This window comes from Protobothrops mucrosquamatus, unplaced genomic scaffold (genome assembly GCF_001527695.2).
Source record: "Protobothrops mucrosquamatus isolate PMUCROS unplaced genomic scaffold, P.Mucros_1.0 scaffold2369, whole genome shotgun sequence".
NCBI lineage: Eukaryota > Metazoa > Chordata > Lepidosauria > Squamata > Viperidae > Protobothrops > Protobothrops mucrosquamatus.
Window position 1 is genome coordinate 86,433 of NW_015388446.1, and position 26,379 is coordinate 112,811.

At 38.5% G+C, this 26,379-nt stretch overlaps 1 protein-coding gene across 1 annotated transcript in view; it reads left to right on the forward strand.

The window, feature by feature from the left end:
- Window positions 1-26,379, forward strand: part of FAT2 (FAT atypical cadherin 2) — an 82,492-nt gene that overhangs the window by 44,399 nt on the left and 11,714 nt on the right. Inside the window, exons 7-20 of the mRNA XM_015824821.1 lie at window positions 1,535-1,674; window positions 4,078-4,353; window positions 4,602-4,812; window positions 6,409-10,464; window positions 11,977-12,173; window positions 12,519-12,672; window positions 13,467-13,700; window positions 14,266-14,652; window positions 15,086-15,300; window positions 16,265-16,402; window positions 17,205-17,348; window positions 17,925-18,122; window positions 18,908-19,718; window positions 20,690-20,835. Coding sequence (XP_015680307.1) covers window positions 1,535-1,674; window positions 4,078-4,353; window positions 4,602-4,812; window positions 6,409-10,464; window positions 11,977-12,173; window positions 12,519-12,672; window positions 13,467-13,700; window positions 14,266-14,652; window positions 15,086-15,300; window positions 16,265-16,402; window positions 17,205-17,348; window positions 17,925-18,122; window positions 18,908-19,718; window positions 20,690-20,835 — 7,307 coding nt within the window. The remainder of the gene's footprint in view (window positions 1-1,534; window positions 1,675-4,077; window positions 4,354-4,601; window positions 4,813-6,408; window positions 10,465-11,976; window positions 12,174-12,518; window positions 12,673-13,466; window positions 13,701-14,265; window positions 14,653-15,085; window positions 15,301-16,264; window positions 16,403-17,204; window positions 17,349-17,924; window positions 18,123-18,907; window positions 19,719-20,689; window positions 20,836-26,379) is intronic.

Sequence of the window (26,379 nt, forward strand, 5' to 3'; positions counted from 1 at the left end):
TTATGGGAGACCACAAAGCTAATTCATCACATTGACCATATTTCCCAAATTATGTGCCTCCCTTTACTCTTTCTCCCCTTCCACTTGCCTTCTTAAGCATTTGTACAAGTTAATGTTGTTACCTGTCTGCTCAGATAGGTCAGTTGCTCAAGTTTATTCTCAACAAACCTCACAATGCACCATCCTTTAGCCTTTCTTGATTTTTTTCCCCCCTGTTATTTCTTCCTATAATGAACATTTTGCTTGACGTTCACTTTCCTGAATTTTTTACTTTTTTCCACCTTAAATCAGTGGTAAAGAGGCAAAAGCATTTTGCACAGGGGTGTATTTTACCCAGCATTCAAAACAATTAGTTCCCTCCCCTATGCATTACACTTCCATAGCTGTTTGAATTATATGAGACATGCATTTATGAGTCTAATAGACCATCATTGATTATGACCGTTTTCTCTTCCCACAACCACTGTTATTTTCTATACAGTACTTAGCACATTATATTTGAAGTATAATTTTTTAAACCTAGAGGCTATGCACTCTCCTCCCCCCCACCTTTTTTTTTAAGTAAAGCCATGTTCATGTATGAAGAAAGACTGCTTATACCCTCCTATTTCTGTTGTGGGGGATGTTTAGCAGAAATAACATCTTCCCCCCCCCCTCTCTTTCTCTTCAGGAATCCCTCCATAGGGCAGCTGATGGTAATTCTTCAGGTTGTCCTTCAGCTTTACTGCTTTGAATATACTCTTGAATGCATAGAATTTGGATTCTTGTCTCAGTTTGATTAAGAATGGGGAAATCAAATGCTGCCTATTACCTGGGGGTATTCAGAAATAAATCTGTCAGATGTTGCCTAGTTTGAGTAATGAAAAATCTGCAAGAAAACAACCAAGGTCAGAGAGCACCAAGGACCCCAGTTAGAGTCTCTGCACACATACACACACCTATATGTGCACGCACCCATACACACATGCATGCACACAAACACACGCACATTCACATGCACAGCCCAGTATCATCCATTGTAGAATTACAAAAAAAGGAAGTGAGCAAGGGGATGGACTGAAAAAGTCCTCCAGGAAACAGGGCAAGCCTCAACAGGGCATAAGCAAGAGAGCGGAACTGGTTTAAATATTGCACCTTGAAGTGGAGCCAGAATATATTCTCCCTTCTGCCAATTTGCCCCAATATTCCCTGCTTTCCTGCCTCTCAATGGTTGATGTCAATCCCCTCCCTTTGCCTTAAATAACACTGCATTACATGTAGACATTACCTCCTTAATTCAATACTGTATATAAAGTAAATAAACAAAGATCAGTGGTGACAATAGAAGCCTTTCACAGAGATTCCCCACCCACATTTTCTGCCATTCTGCTTCCTCCCTCTAGATGCTTCTAATCAAACTCCATGAGTGAGCTTATTACAAATGTTGCCAACAGCAAGGATTATTTTCCTCCTGGTCCTCCCCAGGAGAGGAAGGTTTTCAGACATCTAGCCTCCATCATAATTCTTTATTTCTAAGTCCTCCCTCTCTTCTAAGGTGGTGATGACGCTATGAATTTTGATATCGAGAAGAGCACTGGCAGCATTATTATTGCAAGAACTCTAGATGCAAAGGAAAGATCAAACTACAATCTCACCATAGAGGTCACAGATGGATCAAGCATCATTAAGACACAGGTCAGTGCCTCAGAGTCTAAGTCAAAGTCCGGTTCAGTAATATGAACAACATTTTCATTATGGTCTGTAGATAGTGCTCACTGCATTATCTGTTTTAGAAAAGTACTAGATATTCAAATGTCAGTTGAATTATCACCTCAAGTTTAGAGTCAGACTTTCTCTAAAATGCTCAATTTACCCAGGTCACACGCTCTTGTGGATTAAACCGGTAAACAAAATATTGTCTATAATGTGATCACATTTGGGGAAGAAGGGCCTGAATTGGTCATTCAGTGAGCCAAATAAACAAAACAGGGATATCCTTACCCAAAGATCCTTTCCTAAATTCCTGCTTTAATAATTGATGATTGGAAATCCAAAAGAATTGCAAATCTACTACTCAGATCCACTTCTAATTCCAGACTCTTCCAGGATCCATTGATTGTTGAGGAAGATGAAGTATAGAATTGGTTTCTTGTTTTACTTCTTTCCTCATATATGACCAATATATGTTCCAATAAGTGTTTCAAGCTACTTCAATAGAGCCTTAACTAGCTAGCATACTATAGACATGGGTTCCATCTCTGACTATTGTCATCTTTCATGGCAGCTGAGGACTGAAGTATATGGAAGTTTACTTGCATAGAGTAGCTCTTTTAAGCAAAGATCTGGTCTGATGGTTTGCTCTTCTAAGCAATTATCTAGTCTGATCATTACTTTATTAAGTGCTATGAACATTATATATAATCTAGAAAAGTGAGGGTAATCGATACTGAGAATGCCTTTCCACTGGGATTCAGTAGTAGCTCACTGTCATCTTGAATGTTTTAGAACTGTATTCTGCTATCAAGAGTCATCTTTCGGTACCTTGGCTAACATAACAATTCCAGTCTTTCTCTGTTTACTTTCACATTGATTGTTGGATAGGTAGCGAACCTGCTATTGCAAAATCACGGGTTTGGGTCTTACTGAAGAAAGGAAGTCCTTTTCCAAGATGGGCCACAGGAAATGTGCCTTTTTTTGAAATAGTGCCTCCAGAATAATATCCTCTAAATTCACAGTGCCCTAACCACGTTGTCTTTCAAGCAAATCTTGAAGACCTGGCTCTTCCCTCCCACCCTGGAATGAAATTATATTTCTATTGGTTGTTTCTTATATAATTAGGCCTTATTCTTTTTAGTTTCCATTATTTTTAGTCTGGTGTAATCATCTTACAATGCACGGTGGGGAGGAGGGGCATTACTGGTTGTTTTTGTCATAAATGCCTAATGCTAGTTGGGTTGGGCAACTCTATACATTTCATAAAACAAGTAAGTATTATTTAATTTGATACTTGCTTTGAGGTAAGTATATTGAGGGAGCCAAACCAGTCACTGCTCTATATTCATTTTGTTTCTTCACCAATTGCTTCTTCCTGGCATCATTTCATTTTTTTTCCTCTTCCTCCTTTACTATTACCATCTCAGCCTGGTTTGGCTAAGTTTCCATTTTAAATGGAAGCTGTAATAGCTGTAGTAACTAAATGATTTCATTTTGGGATGAAATCCTGATATCATTATAATATATATTGTGTTATCAAATCAAGCCTAATACCAGCATCTGGCATCTTGGGATATCTGCCAGGCCACTAGAATCAGAAACTTGCCCTAGGCTCATTTTATTATTTTCTTATGCAATCAGGTGCTTACAAGTGCAGTAGAAGCTGGATTTAGCTGTCATGATAATGTTTGACTGAGACAGATTATTGTTAGCAATTCCTGGTGCAGATTCTCAAACCGTAAAGATGACTTACCAGAAGATGCATTGTGCAAAGTCTCCCATCTTCCACTAAGAATATGGAACTGCTTTGCATTAATTCATCAACAAAAACCACAGCAGCAAATAAGTTTACATGAATGTGTACATAAATAAGCATGAGGACTGTGAGAATAAGAAAAAGCAGGGGAAACATCAGAAATAATGGAAGTGTCATCACTGGGCCTTTGTTTGCGTGGTGCTTCCCTACAAATACACTTTTCAAGCAGTTTGTTCAAGGTAATGGATACCAAGGAAGAAATTTGAAGTGAATAATAGCAACACGTTTTAAGAATTAATTCAACTCGTGGAACAGAACATGCATACAAATTGTGTATCCAAAGTCATCTTAAAAGAAACCCTTAAAAGAATTTTAAAGAATTATAGAGTATTTGGCCTATGAGAGATGGCCTCACTTGGCCACAGCAAGACCCTTCATTCTGGAATGGTGACTATTCACCTTGTTGAATCATTCATTGTAAAAGTATCAGAATGATAAAAGGAGAAAATAAGTAACAGAGAGATTGCTTTCTTAAGCAGTACTTCACTTGCACCATCATGGAAATGAGACACTTGTAAAGCCCTGTAACTAACCTTCTCTACTGCTTGCTTTTTGTCCACTCCTCTTAGGCTTATATCCATGTGATTGACATTAACCAGCATCCACCTCAGTTTTTGGAGTACCAGTATGAGGCTCGCATTCCAGAAGACACGCCCCCTGGGACAGAACTTTTTTTTGTTAGTGCAACAGACCAGGATCATGGGAAAGGATTGATCTACACCCTCCATAACAGCTTAGATCCTAGAAGCCTGAAACTCTTTCAAATAGACCCAAGCCGTGGCACGCTCATAACAGTATCAGACCTTGATGCTCAATCCATGCCACTGCATACTTTGACAGTGATGGTACGTGAGTAGCAGAAAATAAATGATTTATTTCTTTAATTTCTATCCTCTTCTGTCTTACCTTATGGGCTGTGGGCAGATTGCTGCAGGATTTCTAAAGTGTTGTTGTTGTATCTAATGATTTTTTTTTTAAAAGAAAGGTGGCTAAAATGAGAAGAAATGCATTCAACATTATACTGCAAACTTAAGTCTTTGTGATGTAATATTGTTTAAACAAAATATCTGTGGTTGATTCATTGGCTGTTCAGGTACGAGACCAGGATGTCCCTATCAAGCGAGACTTTGCTCGAATTGTCATTCATATTGAGGGCTGTAACAGTCACCCTCCACAGTTCACCAGCCTCCATTACAAAGCAGAAATTCTGGATGTCACTCCAATTGGCACAGAGGTTGTGCAAATCCGTGCCCTGGATCCAGATCAAGGAGTTAATGCTGAAGTCCACTATTGCTTTGAAGCAGGTAAGGCACCTATACACACTGCCTTATGAAGATTTCCTTTATGTAACTACTGTGATGATATGTCAGCTAAACATATTGTTTCTGAATCTACTATATATTCAACATTAAATAGAATAGGAAAATTAGATCCTACTGGTCCATGAATAATTTCTGTTATTTTTCTTCTTCTAACCATTAACACTCTTTAACTTTCTTGTGAACCAAGACAGCATATTTGCTGTCAATATTTGGGGACTTCCTATCATGGGCTGATGCTGTCTTGACTCTGAGCACATTTAAGAAAATCATGTCTAGACTGAGTCACTTTGGTGTCATTTCTCCTGGTTCTATGCCCCTTTCCTCCTCCTGTATCTGGAAGGTAAACTCCAGTCACTTTCCTTTCTGTGGGCAGGACATACATGCTGTGTGTATGTGTGTGTTCGCGCGTGTGCGCAAGAGAGAGAGGAATTAAAGTTATGCATAAGTTGAACTTATATGACACAATTCAGAGAAGAAGACTTTCACTCCAGCCCCCAAATAGTCCATAATTTACTTGAGCTACCTGAAAGCTGAGGGTGAAAACTGACTCAGATGACTGGAAAGTCAATAAAATGGCAGAACTGCAGTATAGGAAATAGATAGATAGATAGATAGATAGATAGATAGAGAGAGAGAGAGAGAGACAGACAGACAGACAGACAGACAGACAGACAGACAGACAGACAGACAGACAGACAGACAGACAGACAGACAGACAGACAATATAAATAGAAAAGAGAGAAGTTCAGAAAGCAAATCAGAATTTAAACAAAAAAAATCCAGCTAGGTTTCAAACCAGTAATATTTGGGATACAAAATAAATACAGTTTTACTGTAGCAACGGGGATAAAAAGAGAGGTCTAACAGCTAGTAGAGTTAATACTAAGGGTTGGCTCATTTTGAAGAGATGGTCTTTCTTTTGCAAAGTATCCAGTGAATGGCTGACCTTCGGCTGACCTTCAAAGTGTTTTTCTCAAACGAAAAGGAACAGTCGAGGTAAAGGAGGAAAACTGAACATTTGAATGAGAGCAGGGAAATGTGTAAGGACCTTACTTTTAGAGTGACTGGAAGATTGACAGAGGGTGACACTATTTTTTTTTCTGCCTTCCAGAGTTGTTTGCTAGACAGTTTTGAGAACAGAATAACAAGTAAACACACCTACTTAAAGACAAGTGTCTCTGATAGCATTAGTGTCTCCAAAGTCATCAGCTGGTACACTTTAATTTATTTAAGAGAGAGCTTAGGGAGTGTGGCACAATGACATCATCAAAGGGCTAGAGCCAGAATATTCAGCTTGCGCTGTTATTTTGTTGTTTTTGCTTTCAGAGGAAATAGGTACATTCATGCAGGAGAAATGTAATATACCCATTTTCCACGTCTTTAGTTTTAAAAAGACTAAATTAACAAAAAAAAAGGGCAGGGCAAGACTTATTTATCTACTTTAAAAAAATCTATTTCTTCCAGGGACTAAAAAAAAAAGGACGCATTTAAGTATAACAAACTAGTGTGATGGAAAACAATAAATATTGTAGAATTCAATTATGCTTTTTCATTTAAGATTTGTTTGTTTATTTCCAGGGAATAGCGGAAACTTTTTCACCATCAGCAAGTTATCTGGAATTATTACAGTTTCTCAGAAGTTAGATCAATCCAAGCAAGAAAGATTTACTCTCGCAGTTAAAGCAGAAGATCAAGGATTTCCCCAACTGAAAGATTCAACTACTGTGAACATTTATGTTAAGCCTTCTGATGCTACTCCCCCACAGTTTACAGAAGAAGAATATGTTGTAGAGATCAGTGAATCTGCAATCATTGGTTCTCCGATTATCCTTGTTTCAGCTACAAGCTCTTCATTTGTTACTTACGAAATAAAAACTGGAGATAAAGACGGCTTCTTTTCCATCAATTATCAATCTGGGCTTATCTCTACCCAGAAGAGCTTAGATTTTGAACAGATGTCATCTTATCAGCTGAAAATTCGGGGCACCAGCATGGCAGGATCATTTACGGATGTTCCAGTGTTTGTTTATCTCATAGACCAAAATGACAACGTGCCTATCTTTGATAAGCCTTCTTTTGTTGGTTGGATCGATGAGAATATTCCATTTGGTAGCATGGTTATGGATGAAAACAATGTGCCGCTGGTGATAAATGCAACAGATGCTGACCAAGATTCTAATGCTTTGTTGATTTATGAAATTTTGGAGTCGGAGGCCATGACGTTTTTCAAAATAGACCAAAATATGGGCACTCTCACTACTTGTGCTGATATAGATTATGAACATAACACCGTTTTTCACTTCGGTATCCAAGTTCATGATAGTGGCAATCCCATTTTATTTGCTTCCAAACCTGTTCAAGTCACCATTTATATCAGAAATATAAACGACTGTCCTCCAGTGTTTATAAAAAGTATTTATGACCTTCCTGTGATGCTTCCTATTCATGATGGTATGGAACTTTTAAAAGTTAATGCAGAAGATGCAGACTCGGACGTAATCTACAGTATAGCCGAAGGAAACCCTGCAAATACTTTCTTCATCCACAAAACAACTGGTGTTATCTCTCTACTAAACCATACTAATGTGGGAAACTATCATGAACTTACAGTTAGAGCTGGAGATGCTTTATATGTGGCCAGTACATTGGTCAGACTACATTTTACTGAGCCGCAGGACAGCATTTTAAAATTTGATCAAGATTTATATTTGGCCACAGTAAAGGAAAATTCCACAGAGGTTCAGATTATTATTGTTCTTGGTGTTGTTGGGAATCAACTGAAAGAACCACTTTTTTTCTCTGCCTTGAATGGCACAAAGTGGTTCAGAATGATTCCATCTTCAGGAGTGCTACAGACCAAGAACGTGAAGTTTGATCGTGAAATTCAAGATGTGTATGAAATAGCAGTGGAAGTAAAAGATATTAGAAATCCACCACGGGTATCTCAAGCAATTGTAAGAATAATAGTGGATGATGTTAATGATAACCCACCCCAGTTTGAAAACCTACCTTATTATATAGCAATACAGGCTGGCACTGAGCCAGGTGATATTATCTTTAGGGTTTCTGCCACAGATCAGGATCTGGGAAATAACAGAGTCATTTTTTACTCCTTGGAGGAAGACTACCAGCATTTCTGGATTGACCCCTCTTCAGGAGACATCTCACTCAAACAACCCCTTGATTTGCAAACTTTAAATAAATACACACTGAGTGTTATTGCCCGAGACGCCGGTGAGCCTCCCTTGTATGCTGTGGAAGAGATTACCATAATGGTGAAGAACAAATCCAGCCCTCTGTTCCAAAGTCTTTTCTATGTTGCAAAAGTGCCTGAAAGCAGTCCACCCTACACCCCCATTCTCCACCTCCAGGCCCGAAGCCCTGAAGGCTTACGCTTGATATATACCATTGTGGAAAAAGACATTCTCAGACAGTTCCACATTGATTTCAAGACTGGCATGCTCATGGTCACAAGCCAGCTGGATTATGAATCTGATACGAAACATACATTTACTGTCAGAGCTACAGAAACAGCAGCGGGTTCCTATTCAGAAGCAATTGTGGAAGTTCATGTTGAGGATGTGAATGATAATTTTCCTTTATTTTCACAGACTGTTTATACTGTGTATGTCTCAGAAGATGTGCCAGCTCAGACCCCTGTGATTCAGCTCTCGGTTATAGACCAAGATTCAGGGTGGAACAAACTCATTTCATATCAGGTTTTAAAGGATCGTTCAGATGCCTCAAAGTTCTTTAGTATTGATGGCAGCACTGGTGAAATATCAACAACTCGGGCTCTAGATTATGAAACAAACCATAAATTTCATATTAAAGTGAGAGCCACAGACCATGGGATACCTCCACTCAGCAGTGAAGTTCTTGTGATAGTTAACGTGCTGGATATCAATGACAACCCACCAAAATTCAGTCAACTTCAGTACCAGGCTAATGTGAGTAAAATGGTCAGCTGTGGTCAGGTTGTCGTAAAGGTACAGGCTTTTGATCCTGACAGCAGGGATACCCCTAGGCTGGAATATATGATACTTTCAGGAAATGAGAAAAGGCATTTCACCATTGACGGCACTTCTGGTATCATTTCTACACTAAACCACTGCAAAAAAAATCTGGAATCTTTTTACAATCTTAGGGTTTCTGCTTCGGATGGAGTTTTTAAGACCACTGTGCCAGTATACATCAACACAACTAATGTAAACAAATACAGCCCAGCGTTTCAGCAGGATGTTTACGAAGCCGTATTAGCTGAAAACGCAAAAATAGGAACTAAAGTGATTGAGCTCTCAGCTATTGACCCAGATGATGGTACTTATGGCACCGTAGATTATATCATCATAAACAAGCTTGGTCAGGAGAAGTTTCTAGTAGATGATAAGGGGCGCATTGAAACATTGCAGAAACTGGACAGAGAGAATTCTACAGAAAGAGTTGTTGATATTAAAATCATGGCCAAGGATGGAGGAGGAAAGGTAGCATTTTGCACTGTCAAAATAATACTTACAGATGAAAATGACAATCCGCCTCAGTTCAAAGCTTCTGAATACCTCTTGTCTATCCAGTCCAATATGAGCAAGGGATCTCCAGTCATTCAGGTTTTAGCTTATGATGCCGATGAAGGAGTGAATGCTGATGTCACCTACTCTGTTGATACAGTGGAGGAAGTCATTGCAGAAGATGTGATTGAGATTAACACTGTTACAGGTGTTGTCATAGTCAAGGAGAGTCTCAAGGGACTAGAAAACAGAACAGTGAAATTTAGAGTCAAAGCTGAAGATGCCAAGCCTCCCCACTGGCATTCAGTTGTCCCAGTGAATCTTCAAGTTGTTCCAAAGGAAGTGTCATTGCCAAGGTTTTCTGAGCCATTATATACCTTCTCAGCATCTGAAGATCTCCCAGAAGGATCAGAAATAGGATTAGTTCGAGCTATAGGAGAAGAACCCATCATCTACAGTCTGGTACAAGGAACCTCTGCTGAAAATAATGAAGAAGGGATATTCACTCTGGATAAGCAAAGAGGGACCTTGACTGTTCAGAAGGCAATGGACTATGAGAAGATGAAATGGTACCAAGTAGATGTCTTGGCTCATTCTTCATATAAGAATACTGACTTGGTCTCTTTAGTATCCATTAACATCCATGTAAAAGATGTCAATGATAACAAACCTATTTTTGAGGCAGATCCATACAGAGCTTTTGTTATGGAGAATATGCCAGCAGGGACCCCTGTGATTCAGATTACTGCTAATGACCAGGATACTGGAAGTGATGGGCAAGTGACTTATAGCCTAGGATCAGAATTAAGCTACATCAGAGAATTCTTCACCATTGATAGTGGAAATGGCTGGATTGTGACCCTTAAAGAGCTAGACTGTGAAGTTCAGAAAAGCTACAAATTTTTTGTTGTTGCTTCAGACCATGGAAAGAAAATCCAACTTTCTTCTCAAACTCTAGTAGAAGTCACTGTCACTGATGAAAATGATAATGCTCCAGAGTTCACCAATGAAATTTATAAAGGATCAGTTGTTGAGAATGCTGAGCCTGGGCAGATGATTACCATTCTTAATACTATTGATAGAGATCTTTCAGAAGAAAATCGGCAGGTGATGTGCTACATCACTGGTAAGTATCTATATCTGTTAAGATTTTAATAAATAAAAATGGGGGGAGGGTGCTTTGAATACATTTACTTAACTTTAAGAAGCACCCTTTTCTATAAATTAGTTTTGCTGATATCTCTTAGTTGCAACTATAAGATGATTTTCATTATTAACAATGGCCATCTGGTGAAACATACGTCTTATCAAGAGATATTTTGAGACTAAATGTGTAGAGAAATAGCTACATATCAATATTCCTAGAAAGAGTACTTTCTATTAGATCTTGTTATATAGAGACCTTCTACACCAGGCTCAATAATTGCTATGAAGAAAAATTCTGATCTAAAATGCATTGTGATTTAACTATATGACATTTATCTGACTCGAAAACAGAATTGCGATTAGTCAAATGCAACTACGTACATTATTTTGAACTTGCAGTTTTAATTCCAGTCCTGAATTAAATTTCTGATCGACAATCAAAAGTTAATTATGCATATATTGTAACTCTCATGTCAATTGTCTATATCAGTGATGGCGAACCTTTTAGAGACCGAGTGCCCAAACTGCAATCCAAAACCCACTTATTTATCGCAAAGTGCCAGGGCTGCATCAGCATTGTAGTGCCCTCGGGGGGCGTGGCCCACTGGGTGGGCGTGGCTGCACATCCTGGCAGACTGGGTGAGCGTGGCCGGGGCCAGGGCAGTGGGGGCCAGTCCCTCGCCATCTCTGGGGCATCCCCAGGGGGGCCAACAGCACTTGCTCGCTCACTTCCTGCCCTGTCGCTTCCAAACGCCATGTGCTCACTACTCTGGTGAACTCTGCTGGGGCAACGGCGCGTGCCCACAGAGCGGGCTCTGAGTGCCGCCTCTGGCACATGTGCCATAGGTTCGCCACCACTTGTCTATATTAACCAAATGTGTCTTTGCATGATAAATATAACCTATAGATACATATTTTATCATTTGCAATTTATTCAGCACAGATATAGAACTAAAAAGAATTATATTTCACTGTAATATATCAAATAAATCATTTTGCAAATGGTCAGATTGAAACATTGTCCAGCATACTAAAGAATTGTTTAGTCAGTTCCCTATATATCTTTTTCATAATTAGTCTATAGTCAGTATCTATTATAAAATCCCCCCCCCCTTTCCCCGCAGAGCGAAGGATAATGAAATAGCTACTTCAACATATACCATAATCAGTCCATTCAATCTACTGGTTAAATTTTATGAATGAACTCAGTTTTCTATATGATGTCAATTATATGACACAGAGCTAGTAAATTTTCTGGTTTGTCTACCAGGGGTGTCAAACTTACAACATCACGTGACGTGTCGCGACATATCACGACTTTTTTTTCCATTGCTGGCAATGGGGTGGGTGCGGTTTCAGCATGATGCATCCGGCCTGTGGGCCGGCAGTTTGACACCCCTGGTCTACACATAACATGGGTGAGCAATCTTTTTGTTATCTTGAAACCTGAAACACTTCTTTTTTCATAAACATATATTCTCTATCTTATCAGAAGGAGATGTTATGGGGCAATTCGGTATCAGTGAAGTTGATGGAAAATGGAAGGTTTTTTCCAAGAAGCCTCTGAACAGGGAAGAAACAGAAAAATATGTGCTCAAAGTCATGGTGTCTGATGGAAAATTTCAAGCAGCCACAGAAGTGGAGATTTTAGTCCTTGATGTTAACGATAACAGCCCTGAATGCAAGCAGGTAATTGTAGATGTATGTAAAAGGCCTCATTCCAAAATTATGCAAACATGTATACACAGGATCTGTATTGATACGGTGCCAGAGTTGACCTGGAGAAATCACAATTATGGAGCAATTATTTGAATAATTACACATCTGCACAATACTGAATCCTCCATTAGTTGCTCATTTTGGAGGATAATGAATTATTACTACCTTGGAATAACATAATGTTGGATAGCATTAGGGTGGCAGGAAGGAGCCCATCTGTGACACTTCATTGTTATTGGTTAACAAACAGGTATATTGTGCACGTGGCTTAATGTTAACCTTTTAACTTGGTAAAATAATTTCCTTCCTTTCCAGACACTATATGAAGGGAAAATTTCAGAGAATGCATCCCCAGGATTTTCTGTTCTTAAAGTGTTGGCTACAGATGTTGATGCTGGTAGCAATAGTCAGATCACTTACAACCTTCATGGAGTTGGTGCTGAGGATTTTAGACTGGACTCTTATACAGGTAAAATTATTACATCCTTTTAACAGTTTTGCTGTTCATACTCATTCCTTGACCATTTATTAGAATGAATAATACAGTTTGCTCCTGTTTACTAAAAAGCAGAGGTAGGTAGACTTTTTGGTGCATTTTGAAGACCTCTTTAGTTGAAACATTAATACTGATGACATTAATACTCTTGATTGGCATAAATATGTCCTCATATTGTAAAATGTTGGTGGGATTTTCCCTAGAAAAAGTATTTAATTTAATGTAAAATATTATTCTCTTCTCATGCACCAAAACACACTGTAATAGTCTTGCCTGGTGTTCTCCTTCTTGTTCTTATGATGCAAGGAGAAGACTTTACATTAAGAAATCAGGTTTCCTTGGTTTCTACCTTGTAGGGCTCCTATAAGACTTAAAATAGAAAGATTTGTATGAATGAGTATGCATGGGTATTTTTTTGCAAAATAGTCTTATAAAAGATTAGCCCAAATCTGAAAAGTTATTATAATTTATTTAAATTTATTGGCCACCCAATTCCAGTGGAAAGATGAAGATTCCTTAGATATCAATTCATTAAATATTATAGTTTGTAGATAATATAATTCTAAAGAATTCTGTGGTGTCCAGGAATAGGGGAGTAAGAAATATATTTTTTTGAATCTTTGGTAAGCATTTATATTTGTATCCTTTTTTCTATTCGCCTGGTTCTATTTCTTAAAATGTTTTAAAATGTACCTTTGCATAGAAGGAATCTTGCCCTTAAATAATGGTACTGCACCAAATCTTTGCCTTCCACCTATACTTACCAGGAGAATTGACTACTTCTACATTATTGGACCGGGAACTGAAATCAAAGTATCACCTTGTTGCCAAGGCAACAGATGGAGGAGGGCGTTTTTGCCAGATGGAAATTACTGTGCACGTAGAGGATACAAATGACAATGCTCCCATGTTCTATCCCAGTCATTGTGCTGTAGCCATATATGAGAATACATCAATAAAAACACCCATTGCAGTTGTCTTTGGAAAAGATCCTGATGAACGTAAGTTGTTCCCAAATCCTAAGTCATGTGCAGTTGTTTTCAATACTTAAAGGAGATGGCATGTTCTTGTTTTTGAGGTTACCTACCAGTATTAACTTTTTCTCTTATAGACAGTGGGTCAACTTGATAGATAGGCAACAGATTTCCACCTTGGTGACATCTTTATAGGTAACATAGTATTTTTTAAATAAATAAAGATGGGGAAATAATAACTAGTTGTAGACCCGTTATGTAAGGAGAGGGGAAATGTATCAGGTATTTGATATATATTTTTCCGCATTCAATCAGGGTGGACATTTTATGTTGAATGTTAATGGTTTATTTTTTATTTCTTCCTCACACTTTTTTTTATTCTTTGTTCAGTTGTTGCTGTTGTTGTTTTGTAGTTGATGTCTTCTTTTTTCTTTTTATTCTGTATTTTAACTTTGGAGCTAAATAAAAAAAATATTTTTAAAAAAGAAATGATGGCAGGTACTAGTTTCTCTTCAATTCATCCCATTTCTAAAAGAATAATTCCCATATCAAGCGAATTCTTGCATGATATTTCTCGTTTGATGTTTTCCAGTTCTCAATGGTGAGGTGAGGTATCACCTTGCTGAGTCAGCTAATGGCCACTTTTCAATCGATGAGGTAACTGGTGTAATCTGTCTAGAGAAGCCTCTGAAGGAATCCCATTCAGTTTTGGAGTTGACCGTGTTGGCCAAGGACAGGGGAGTTCCGCAGTCCCTCTCTTCCTTTACTACTGTGACTGTCTCAGTCGTGGATTTAAAAGAATATCTGCCAGTATTTCTCAACACAGAATACTTAGTTGAGGTAAAAGAGAATGTGGCTGTTGGGACAGAAGTTTTAAATCTATCTACCTTGACAAGAGCTACTGTTGCAAACACAGAGATTAGATATGAAATCACAAATGGAAATGATCTTGGGAAATTCAGGCTTCATTCAAGCACTGGTGAGTTCTTTCTTCAGCAAATAATTCAAGTCTACCGATTGTTCTCTTATAACAAGAATTATTTTATCCCTGATCTATTTCTTTTCTGATTTAATTATGAACATATCGAGATTTCGGACAGAGAAAGAATTTAGAGAAACGTCAAACATTGTTCATTACTTGCATTCGCTTTTTAACCTTCCTACTCAAAACTCAATAAATGTTGAAATTTCTAATTAAAAAATATTGATTTATCCGAGACAAGTTGATGTGCCCACAAAGCAGCCCATGTGGCAATCCTATTACCACTAGATGGCACCCAATGACCGTCACGTTTTTGTTGCTGGTTTGTTTTGAATGGTTAAAAATTTTCAAGTTAGCCAGTTTTCAAGAGTTGGGCTGTTTTAATTTTGTGTGTTTGTTTTTTAAATCTTAATTCTGCCTGTATTCGTAGGCATCCTGTATGTTAATGGAACTCTGGATTTTGAAGTTGCCCATGATTATTATTTAACCATCGAGGGTATAAGAAAGACTTCTACATCTCTCAGTGACGTCACAATGGTTATAATCAACATCACAGACATAAATGATCACGTGCCAGAATTTGACCAAGATCTTTATATTGCCGACATCAGCGAGGATGCGGCCATTGGTGAAATAGTGCTCATGGTGAGACATAATCATAATCAGGGTGGGCAATATTTTGTGGGATGCAAGCTACATTTAACATTTAGTGATGGACAGGGATCTATTTTCCATGTTTTTCTGCCTGGATTTTTGAGGGATGTTCAGGAAGACTTACTGCTATTCAAAGTTACAATTATTCCTATTTTATAGCTTATGGTGTAGTTTGCATTATTTTTGCTCAAAATGACAGGAATCTACACTACCAATTGTTGCACCATCGATGACAGTGGGGTCAAGGAAACCTGTAAAAAGGCCTCAGGATCTGCATGCACCGGCATCTGTTCCTGACTAAGATCATGCCAAAATGATGAAACATACATCATAACACTATGACGCAACATCTTAGTTTTCATAGTTACTTTTATTGCAATGCTGCAAGCAAGGGCAGAGCTTGCTTCATGTCACCATTACATACATTTTGTCACTGGTACTCCCACTCCCCTTACTCTGTAGTTCTTATGCCTGCGTATGATTTTAGGACTATAGGTTGTCCAAGCCAGATCTATGCTACAACCTCATTTCTGCTGCTCTCATTTTGTGTTTTGCTGTCTTGAAAAAATTATGAATTGGAGGATGCATAGAACAGTTGACTCCTATAAACAGTGATATGGGAGAGAGAAAGACAGAATGGCATTGTTGAAGTCAAATTGACTTATCTCCAGTCTTTTCTATGGTTAGACCAGGCTACTAGAAACCACTTTTGACAAGGAAGGAAGGAAGGAAGGAAGGAAGGAAGGAAGGAAGGAAGGAAGGAAGGAAGGAAGGAAGGAAGGAAGGAATCACATCAGTGTTGAAAGCCAAACATCGATGGGATTTATATTAGAAATCAATCCCAAAATTAATATCTTCTTTAAAAAGCTGGAACTGAGATAGCCAATGGTATTGTACCCACAAAGAAGTCTGTCTATGTTTACTATTATTACTGCATTTTTTATCCTTTTGACAGGTTTTAGCTAATGATAAGGATGGAGTGATGAACAATCAGATCACATATTCTATTGTGGAAGGAAATTCATTAGGTCATTTCATGATTAATCCCAAAGCTGGAGAAATCTATACTACCAAACACTTGGACAGAGAAGAAGTGAGTAACATGGTTCATTTTGATACTGAAAATAAAATCTCTGAGCCCTAGCTCCACAAGACATGTTGCAAGTAAAATTCATAATGCCCCTCTCCTGACATAAGAACCAAGAAAGACCCACTGGCCTTTTTTTTTGACCTTAGAAAGATTCCAGATGCTGCTCTAAAATGAAAGGAACTGCTGTTCAGTGGGGCTGTGCAAACTTTTGAAAAAGATCCAAAGAATCTTTATAGTGGTCTCACATAGTTGACTCAAAAGCTGCTCACAGTTGCCTCTGCATGTGAGTGTGTGCACAGCCCCCCCCCCAGCGGTTTCTGCACATTGCAAAGCACCCTTTTAATTGCTTTCCATATCCCTAATATTCACCATATGGCAAGGAATGATATTTGTTCCTTAATGGACTCAGTCATGAGTTTATTGATTTGGTGCCTTTGTTCTCCATCTGAGAATTACCTTGCTTAGAAAACAGAAGTACAACTGTATTCTTTATTTAGAATCCAGTATTGAAGTTGATAAATGAGTTATGGGTAGGAAAACATGTCATGTAATAAATTCTCATTATTTGCCTGGTAGAATTTGGGGTGGCGGGTTCAGAAAGAATCTAACCATCTGTATTAAGAACTAGAGTACATAATTATTTAATCAATATTTGGTTAATACATTGTTTCTCAAACTTGGCAACTTGGGGAAATTTGGGATTTGAAGTTCACAAATCTTAAAGTTACCAAGTTTGAGAAATACTGGGTTAATAATTGTTGGAGTAATAAATCTTCCAAACATGTGTTTTGTTTTGTTTTTTTAGATATCCAGCTATTCCCTCAAAATCCAAGCCATGGACAATGGGCAGGCAGCGCTTTCCAGTGACACCATTGTGCTCATTCATGTGTCTGATGTTAATGACAATCCACCTAGGTTTTTTCAGCTTAATTACAGTGTTGCAGTTCAGGTAAGGTAGTAATTCACAGAGACCAACCTTACCCAATTAGTCTTTTACAGAGATAATCTTGAAAGCTGCCAGGTTAACCATAGAGTTGCTAAAGACTCAGAGATAGCAGAAACTTAGTAGCAGTAAGAAATCAATCAGTTGCAATCCCATTCATTTAAAGATTGCTACATATAACCATTGATTTAGATTGTACACCTGTGATCAGCAGATATAGCAGTAGTAGACAAATTACCATAGTCCAGGGATCTTCACACTTGGCCCTTTTATGACTTGTGGACTTCAACTCCCAGAATTCTTCAGCCAGGCATGCTGGCTAAGGAATTCTGGGAGTTGAAGTCCACAAGTCATAAAAGGACCAAGTTTGAAGACCCTTGCCATAGTCCCTTTACTTTCAAATAAGAAAGGAAGGTCTGGTATATGTTTATTATGCACATAATAATGATTTTTAGATTAATTTACAGACCATTCTTCTGTTTGCATCTTCTTAAATCATTCTGCCCTCTGTCCCTTTTCCTCCCAAACAAGGGGGACAATTTTTTTTCTAACTAATTTGCTTTTCTTCAACTAACATTCCAGGAGAACTCTCCAGTTGGCACCAGTGTTTTGGAGCTAATCATGAGTGACAGAGATTCTCCAGAGAATGGACCACCATACAATTTTCAAATTGTTGAGGGAAATGAAGGAAGAGCATTCCAGGTTAACCAGGATGGAGTGTTAGTGACATCATCCATCTTGAACAGAAGAACAAAGGAACAATATCTTCTGCAAGTCCAGGTAGATTTATGTCCAAGTCAAGTTGAAACTAATAGGAGACGTCTGACTGATCTTCTAACTTTTTTTTTTTACAAGAAGTGACCAAGGAGAAAAGTAGATAAGGGGATGCCAAATTAGTCAACCATTATGGGAAAAAGTTGTTTAACTCTGTTCAGGGGAAATCTTGCCTGTAGACTACTGTTCACCAAATACCACTGGTTTGTACAGTGACATTTTGTATCAAAAGAAAATCCCAACTTCTTTTCAGAAATAAAATAGTAGAATCCAAGTATAGTTTTGGCATTAATTTTCAAAGAAACCCAGTCTTATATCATGCCAGTAGAATCTATCAAAATTGGATTTCATTTCAGACCTTCTGTAATGTTGTTGAAACATATAGATACCAATAATATTTGAGAATGAAGGCAATAGAATATGAAAGTTCATGAGTTCTGCAGATATAGTTTCGGGTCCCTTAGTTCCCAAAGATATTTTCACTGGATTTCAATGTGGCCATGCACAAATGCAACTAGTATCTTTTCAGCGTTTAAATGTTCAATTTATTGCCTTAGTTTCCTGCCAGTATGCTAAAGATGCAATGGTAGCTGTCGGATTGAAATAGGTGTTTCTTGAGAATAATAGCAAGAAAGACATTTTGTTGGCTGATGGAAGAAATGGCTACTGGGGTAAATGGACTTTTGATAGTTTGGATTCCTTGCTTTGTGACTTAAATAAACAAATCAGATATACAAGGAAAGTATGTAAGTTCTGGCGATAGTAAAGGTTTTCACAATTTTGTCCAATAGGTTGTTGATAGTGGTCGTCCTCCTCTTTCTTCTTCGGCATTTATAAACATCCATGTGATACAACAAAGCCAGTACCCTCCTTCAGCACTTCCTCTCGAGATCTTCATCACAACTAATGAAAGAACCTTCCGAGGCGGAGTTCTTGGCAAAATTCATGCCACTGATCGAGACCCCCATGATACTCTATTATACAGCTTTGTGTCAGTAGTTCCTGAAAAGAAACATTTCTCTGTGGGACTTTCAGATGGAAAAATAATTGCAACCGATGGTCTCCAACATGGCCATTATTCTCTGAATGTAAGTGTGAGTGATGGGACCTTTTCAACCATAACCAGAGTCCAGATTCATGTATGGTCCTTCAGCCAGGATGTCCTCGATAAAGCTGTAATGCTGCACTTCCGCCATCTTAACCCAGAAGAATTTATAAGTGACCACTGGCGCAACCTGCAGCGCTTTCTGGGGAGTATCTTAGAGACAAAGCGACAGAATGTCCACATGGCTAGTTTGCAACCTTCACAGGCTTCTGATGGGGTAGATCTTCTGTTGGCAGTTGGGGAACCCCAATATTCATTCTATAAGCCCAGCTTCATTGCTGACCGGATTTCTCAGTCGGCTGAAGAAATGGACCAGCGAGTTGGACTGCGGGTAAAGAAAGTGACCTATGTCCCATGCCACGAGGCCAACTGTATCATTCAACGTGCTTGCAAAGAAACCTTTCAAGTTGAGCCAGGCACAGTGTTCACTTATAGTACTGCCCGTCTCAGTGTGCTCACTCCTCGGCACAGTTTAGAACAGATCTGCACTTGCAACGGTGAGAAAATATTGCTGTTTACGATAATCATTTTCCCTACTTTGTAAAACAGACATTGCAGTATTCTCTGCCACTGCTTGTTACTCACAGTACAGTGTCTGAAATATTTTTTTTCTAAACTCTGGCATTTTTATTGCTTTTTTTGTTCAGACTGCTAGACCATTGCCTATGTAGATGGGGGGGGAGAGAATTATTCCACTGAGTTTAGAAAAAAAAAGAATTGCTTCCCCAAACTGAGAAATGAATTGCTCCCCAAAACTGAGAAAATAGCTAATTTATTACAAATGCAGATTTAACCCTGTAGAGCTCCCAGTGGTATCCTAGTTAGTTTTACTGTCTTTTGTCCTATCTCATGACCTTCAAATTAACTCTATCCTGCACACAGATTTATCTTGATTCCATAAATAATGGAATGGATAAGAATGGGAAAAAAGCTCCTTCCCTGACATCTGGCAGAGCAGCAAAGCATGCCATATTTGATGGAAATTGTCATTTATTCAGTGCTACTAAGAGATATGTGACTCTTTCTAAGCCAGAGAAGAATTTATGTGCCAAACATCATCGGTTGTGGGCTTTGGCCCAGGGGTTGGGGACCTCTGCCTTATGGAATAGCCTTTCACAGAAATACAAATTACGCTTATTTTGCTTGCCTTCAAATAGTGAAAATCTGACTTTTCACCCAGGCAATGGGGCCAGGATATGGATGGAGCCAGCATAGTATGATTGATTAATAACTACAGATTTTATCACAGCCTATCATTGTTTTAATATTTTCTAAATTATAGTGCAGTTTTTATTGTTGTTTGCTACCAGGGTTCCTTGTGGTAGACGGTATAACTTTGTTTAATAAGTAAACACCACAAAATAAGTTTGAACAATTAAAGTTCTTTATTTATTGTATTAGCTGTGAAGCACAATTGTTTGCAGCTGTTCTTTTTTCAGACTGTAGTTTTCGTTGCTTCTGTTGTCAGGCACAGCTTTGAGGTTCAGTGGGCACAGTTACATATGGTATCACCATCAAGGCAAACGGGATTGGCAGATGCACTTCTACTTACAAACCCACCAGCTCCATGCCATACTACTCACTACTAATGGAAGCAACAGTGCTGTTCTCCAGGTAGGACTTGTCATTCCTTACACATACTCTGTCCTGTGACCATACAAATCAGCTTTTTCTTGATCTGCCATAAAACCACTCTTCAAGCCTGGAACCAGCACAGTGTTTCTTTGCCTCCTTGATAAGAATGTTTACTTATATATAAAATTGCAATTAGCCAAATAAAAGGGGGGAGGGTTCTGTCAAATATGATAAGTTTCTCTTAATCTGGTTTCCTGCGAAACCACATTCCTTGATTCTAGATGCTGCCCTCATTACCTCTGTAGAAATTTGTGTCTTTCAAAACTGGATGGGTTGAAATGGAGGACCAAAGGTTAATCTGAATGTGGTACAGGAGATATGTGATCAATAAAAATAGCACAATAAATACACAGGAAAAAAAATAAGGTATTTTTTTTTAAAAAATAAGGTATGTTACAGAGAAAAGATATAAAATGTCTTAGTCTAACACAGGGGTCTTCAAACCTGGCCCTTTTATGACTTGTGGACTTCAACTCCTAGAATTCCTCAGCCAGCATGCCTGGCTGAGGAATTCTGGGAGTTGAAGGCCACAAGTCATAAAGGCCAAGTTTGAAGACCCTGGTCTAACATAATTCTACCTTTAGGAGTAAAAGGCTAGATAAAAGGATAAGGGCGTAGGTTGCCTGTAATTTCAGGAGGGAAAAAGGAGTGTAATTATTGCTCTTTTTTCAGTGCCTTCAGATCACAATATGTGCATCTAAACTCAGAAGGAAGGCAACCTGCATTTACTGTTGCAGTTTTCATAGCAAAACTTTAGCATTTTGGGTACTTTCCTTACTCATTTCCTCTCTCAACTTGAACAATATTCTCTATTGTCCAGTAAAGTCACTTCTGATTTACACTTTCTTTATGTCTTCTTCTCCCACTTCCCTTCCCTTTCCTACTGTTAAGCATTACATCACCACCATCAAAGTGCTTTAGCTTTGGCCATAGGCCTCCTCAGGTAATATCGTCTTTATAGAGACATTATAATGAAAATCCACCCTTTTAATACTTGGCCCCAACATAGGACACAAGCATATAAATTACAGGGTTGTGTCGCCATTTGCCCCATCTGCCCCACACTTTTACATATGCATTTCCAGTTATGAAGTCCATTAATAAGTTTTAGCAGCTATACCACGGGTGTCAAACTCGCCACGTCACATGACATGTCACGACATATCGTGACTTTTTTCTCATTGCCAGAGCTAGGGTGGGTGTGGCCTCTGCATGATACAACTGGCCCACGGACCGGTAGTTTGACACCCCTAAGCTATACCCACTGCAAGGATTTGAGGAACTGCAGATCAGTCAATCTATCAACTGCATCTGGGAAAATTCTGAGTAAACAATGATGTAACCCATTTGTAAGCATCTGCTAGTTAGCTTGGACTAATACAAAAGAATTCCTGATTAATTAAGCCTATCTCATTTACTGGTAGGGAAATTTTATTAGTAGATTGTGGGAACATCATAAAACTTGTGGGCATATATAACTTAATCTCAACAACTTCGTTTTCATTTCAGCAACAATTTCATGACACTGTTTAGCAAGCTTGTTTAAGTGTAGGTTGAAGGATACAACTATTAAGGAGATGCATAGTTGACTTCAAACTATATTTTCTGAATCAAACTGAAAGGAGATATTAAGTAGGATTCCACAGGGTTTGATGCCTGCTTGGTTCCCTTCAGTATTTTTATTTATGACTTGAAGGATGATGAGCTGGAGGGTATATTGTCATATAATTACATGAAATTTAAAAGAGGCGTGCAAATGAAAAAGAAGTTAAATGTACAAACATTGGGGAGAGCAGTAGCTCAGTGAAACAGTAACAGTTAACTCAGTGGTAGCGAACCTATGGCACGGGTGCCAGAGGCGGCACTCAGAGCCTTCTCTGTGGGCACGCGTGCCGTCGCCCCAGTCCTAGGCCTTCAGCTGGGTTTTATAAAACCTTTTCGCTTTAGGCCTCTGTCGCCGTGTGCAAAAAAAAAAAAAAGGTTCAATCAGTCAATTTCAACTTCTCGCGGGGAAAAAAAAGATCTTGCAAAGTTGGAATTGATTGATTGAACTTTTTAGTCCCACCCAGTCGGCCACGCCCACCCAATGGGCCACGCCCACCCAATGGGCCACACCCACCCGGCACTCGACGATGCATAAGTGGGTTTTGGGTTGCAGTTTGGGCACTCAGTCTCTAAAAGGTTCGCCATCACTGAGTTAACTCTTTTTGTTGGTACTGTTCATAATTTGGCAGGCAGTTCATTTGTCAGGCTGAAATTTCCCAAGTTAATTGTCAGTATAGTTGATTTGATCTGCTGTGCCTGTCTCTGCTCCCTTGAATTTAAATTGTTAGTATTGACTAGGCTACTAGACCTGGGCTACTGAACTTTGGACATCCATTAGATGACAGCAAAAAGATCCTGAAAACAAACTTGATTCTACCATCTGATAGTCAATCCAGATTTTTTACCCGAGCAATCCAGATCTGGCAAGCACTATTGTTGGNTCTCGCCTACATCGTCCATATAGGACGACTCGGGAACTCAACTCCTACCCCGGGCAGCTCACCTATCCCCTTATGCCCAGGGGAAAGGTATCAAGCCGTTTGACAGCAGATGCTAGCTGTCAAACCGGCTTTTACGCAAAACAGGCGGGAGGCAGCAAACAGCTGCGACCGACGAAATCGCCTGCCACCGGAAGTCTCATTATTGCAATATTTTTGTCCTTTTTTTAATTGATTGCAAGCAGCTTTGAATCATCTTGCATTAACTGTATGGGATATACCTGTTTTTAATCAATCAATCTCTGTTTGCCAAGACAGACAGGTTATTGCCCAACATCTCTAAATTCTGTCTGAAAACTACTCAAGTAGGATGCATCTTTTTCCTGTATGTTTCATCCATATGAAATTATGTACAGTACTGATTTGAAAGCCATAGTTCCTTCATTCAATGGAAAGAATGCTGTAAGGGGCCTATAATTACACTACTTTGTGATGACATGTAACTGGAAAAGGCAGTCACAAGAATCTTTGTAGGCGTCCCGTGCTTAGGAACATTTATGTAAAAATAAAGAGTGAAACCAGTGAGATAATTAACACTGTTCAGGCAGGCTGACAACAATTTGCAGTTACTTGGCATATTTTATTAATTTTCTCAGCACTTCTGGGTTGTTTGCATTCTAAGTCTGGGCTAAAATAGTCTGTTGCTGTTTGTTTGCCTTGCCTATCTCCTAATTGTTCATACATTTTCTCATTTCAACTGAAATGTTTGTGTGGAGGCTATTATTTATTAGAGTAGAATTCCTAGTTTGCTCAGATATCCATACAATGATGATAAAGGAACTGGAGCAGTGCTGAGCATCATTGGAAATTTAGTGTTAGAGTCTTTTGAAAGACCACCTCTGATGAGAAGGTTCTCTCCTGATTAGAGGTTCCATTCTCTGTCACAGGATATTTTACCTTTTACCTTTTCTTTGATTCAGAGTAGCATGGTGTGTTTTTAGATTATGAGATAAATCTTATTTTATGCATTGCCAGACGCCTTAATGACAAAAGACTGGGTAGAAGTTTAATAAAGTTACAGCACATACAGATCAAAGATCAAAGCATTTGTACTAAACAAAACAAAACCTCACTATCTGCCTGTAACTCTTACATATGAGACTTTCTGCTTTCAAGTTAATTATCCAAGAGCCTTTAAGCCATCAACATACTCATCCAAGTTTGCAAGCTAATTCAATTGAGATCTGGAACATATGTTACACATCGACCTGAAGGAAAATATGCGTTTATTCACAGACAGTAAAAATTTTCCTCTATTAATAGAGGGATGAATGGATGATCATTGGCTGTCGTAGTATATGATTTAAAGTACCTCACAGAATTTAACACAACTTTCGAAAGTCATGCTACATCATAATTTAGTTTTTCATGAACAGTTTAGGTTAACACTGAGAGTTTACAAACAGGATACCAGATTAAAATATAATCACATTAATATCTTTGAATATCTTCCACTACCATTTGGCAGATGCAAGGAAATCTTAACTACACATCTTCTCATAGCACCCTCTTTTTTTGGCTGTATGTTTATTTATTATATTATTTATATGGCTGCCCATCTACCAAAGGAACACTAGATGGCAACATCATCCTCCAGATACAGTTTTCTATTATTTGTTGATGATTCATTGATTTTAATACAATTTGGTAGAGAAGTGAGATTTTATAATTTGTTAGTTTTCAGAATTTTAGTACTTATTTCCTCTTTGCTGCTGTTAGGTTTTGAGCATGCTTGCCATTTACAAAAAGATCAGCATTCTAACACTAGCCAGGGAATAAATACAGTGCGCATTTGAATAGATAAATTCAATGTAAATTAATTTTGAATCACTTTCCTTTAACCTATTTATGCACTTAAGTTGCAATTTTGTACACCCTAGGAATGGCATCTCAGAGATTATATGGAAATATAGATTCCTCCTTCCTGGGATGTAGCGAAAGCTCTTCCCTATATAAACTGTAACAAAACTTTCATTTCTAAGGATTAGTAATGTTTTTGGCAGTACAATTTTATGTCATTGAGATCTAATTTGTTTCATTCTTTTGAACAATACTAGTAACACATCTCGCTTCTGTTTAATAAACTCCTCCTGGATTTGTTACTAAATTTTGCACTAAGATCACTAGATAAAGAAGTTATCATAGATTCATTCATGGATGCCCTATATATCCCACACTATCTATAGGTTTTCTCAACAATTTTCCTATCTATCTTTCTTTGCATGACATGACCAATTCTATGTGTTTCTATTTATGGATAAATGACTCACTCTGTGATAGAAGAATAGACTATCAGTGGAATCCAAATGATGAGAGGCCCCAATTTTGTGCTTATTCTAGGCTACTGCCTGAAGCACTGATTATTTCTGAGGCAGGCATGGAGGAATATAAAATCTATTCTCAGAGAGAAGAAGAAGGGTCTGCTCATTGTTTCAAACCTGACAGGCATGGGGGGGAAAATAGCCCAGTGCTGTCTGATGAGGTAGGAATTTGGAACTATAAATTATTCTATAAAGTAAGCTGCATGCTTTCCTTCACTGTCATGATTTGTTCCAGACACAATTATTCTCATCTAACTCATCTAATAATGTCCTTAGGATCAGTGGACATAAAATACTTTACCTTGGCATCTCTGTAAAGATTATTTTCTCCCACCTCCCATAGCCTTTTACTGTAGTTATGGTATTTATTGAATTGTACATATGCAAACATGGTACCATCCTTCTGACATGGGATGAATTATGATTTAGAAGCATAGTGGCGTATAATTCCAGGTGTTAGAGCCATGTCTGGGGGTAGCGATGGAGAAAGGGTGGGGGGAGAGGGTAGGGGGTTGAAGGAGGAGGGAGGAATTAGTACGGTCAGTGGGAGAGGCAGATATGGCGGGAGCAGAGGACCATATCAGGTTAGGGGAGCACGCACACGCTATTTACAAGCTTGTGGGCGCTCCGGTCCTCAGGTCTCCACTCGGTTTCCGGGA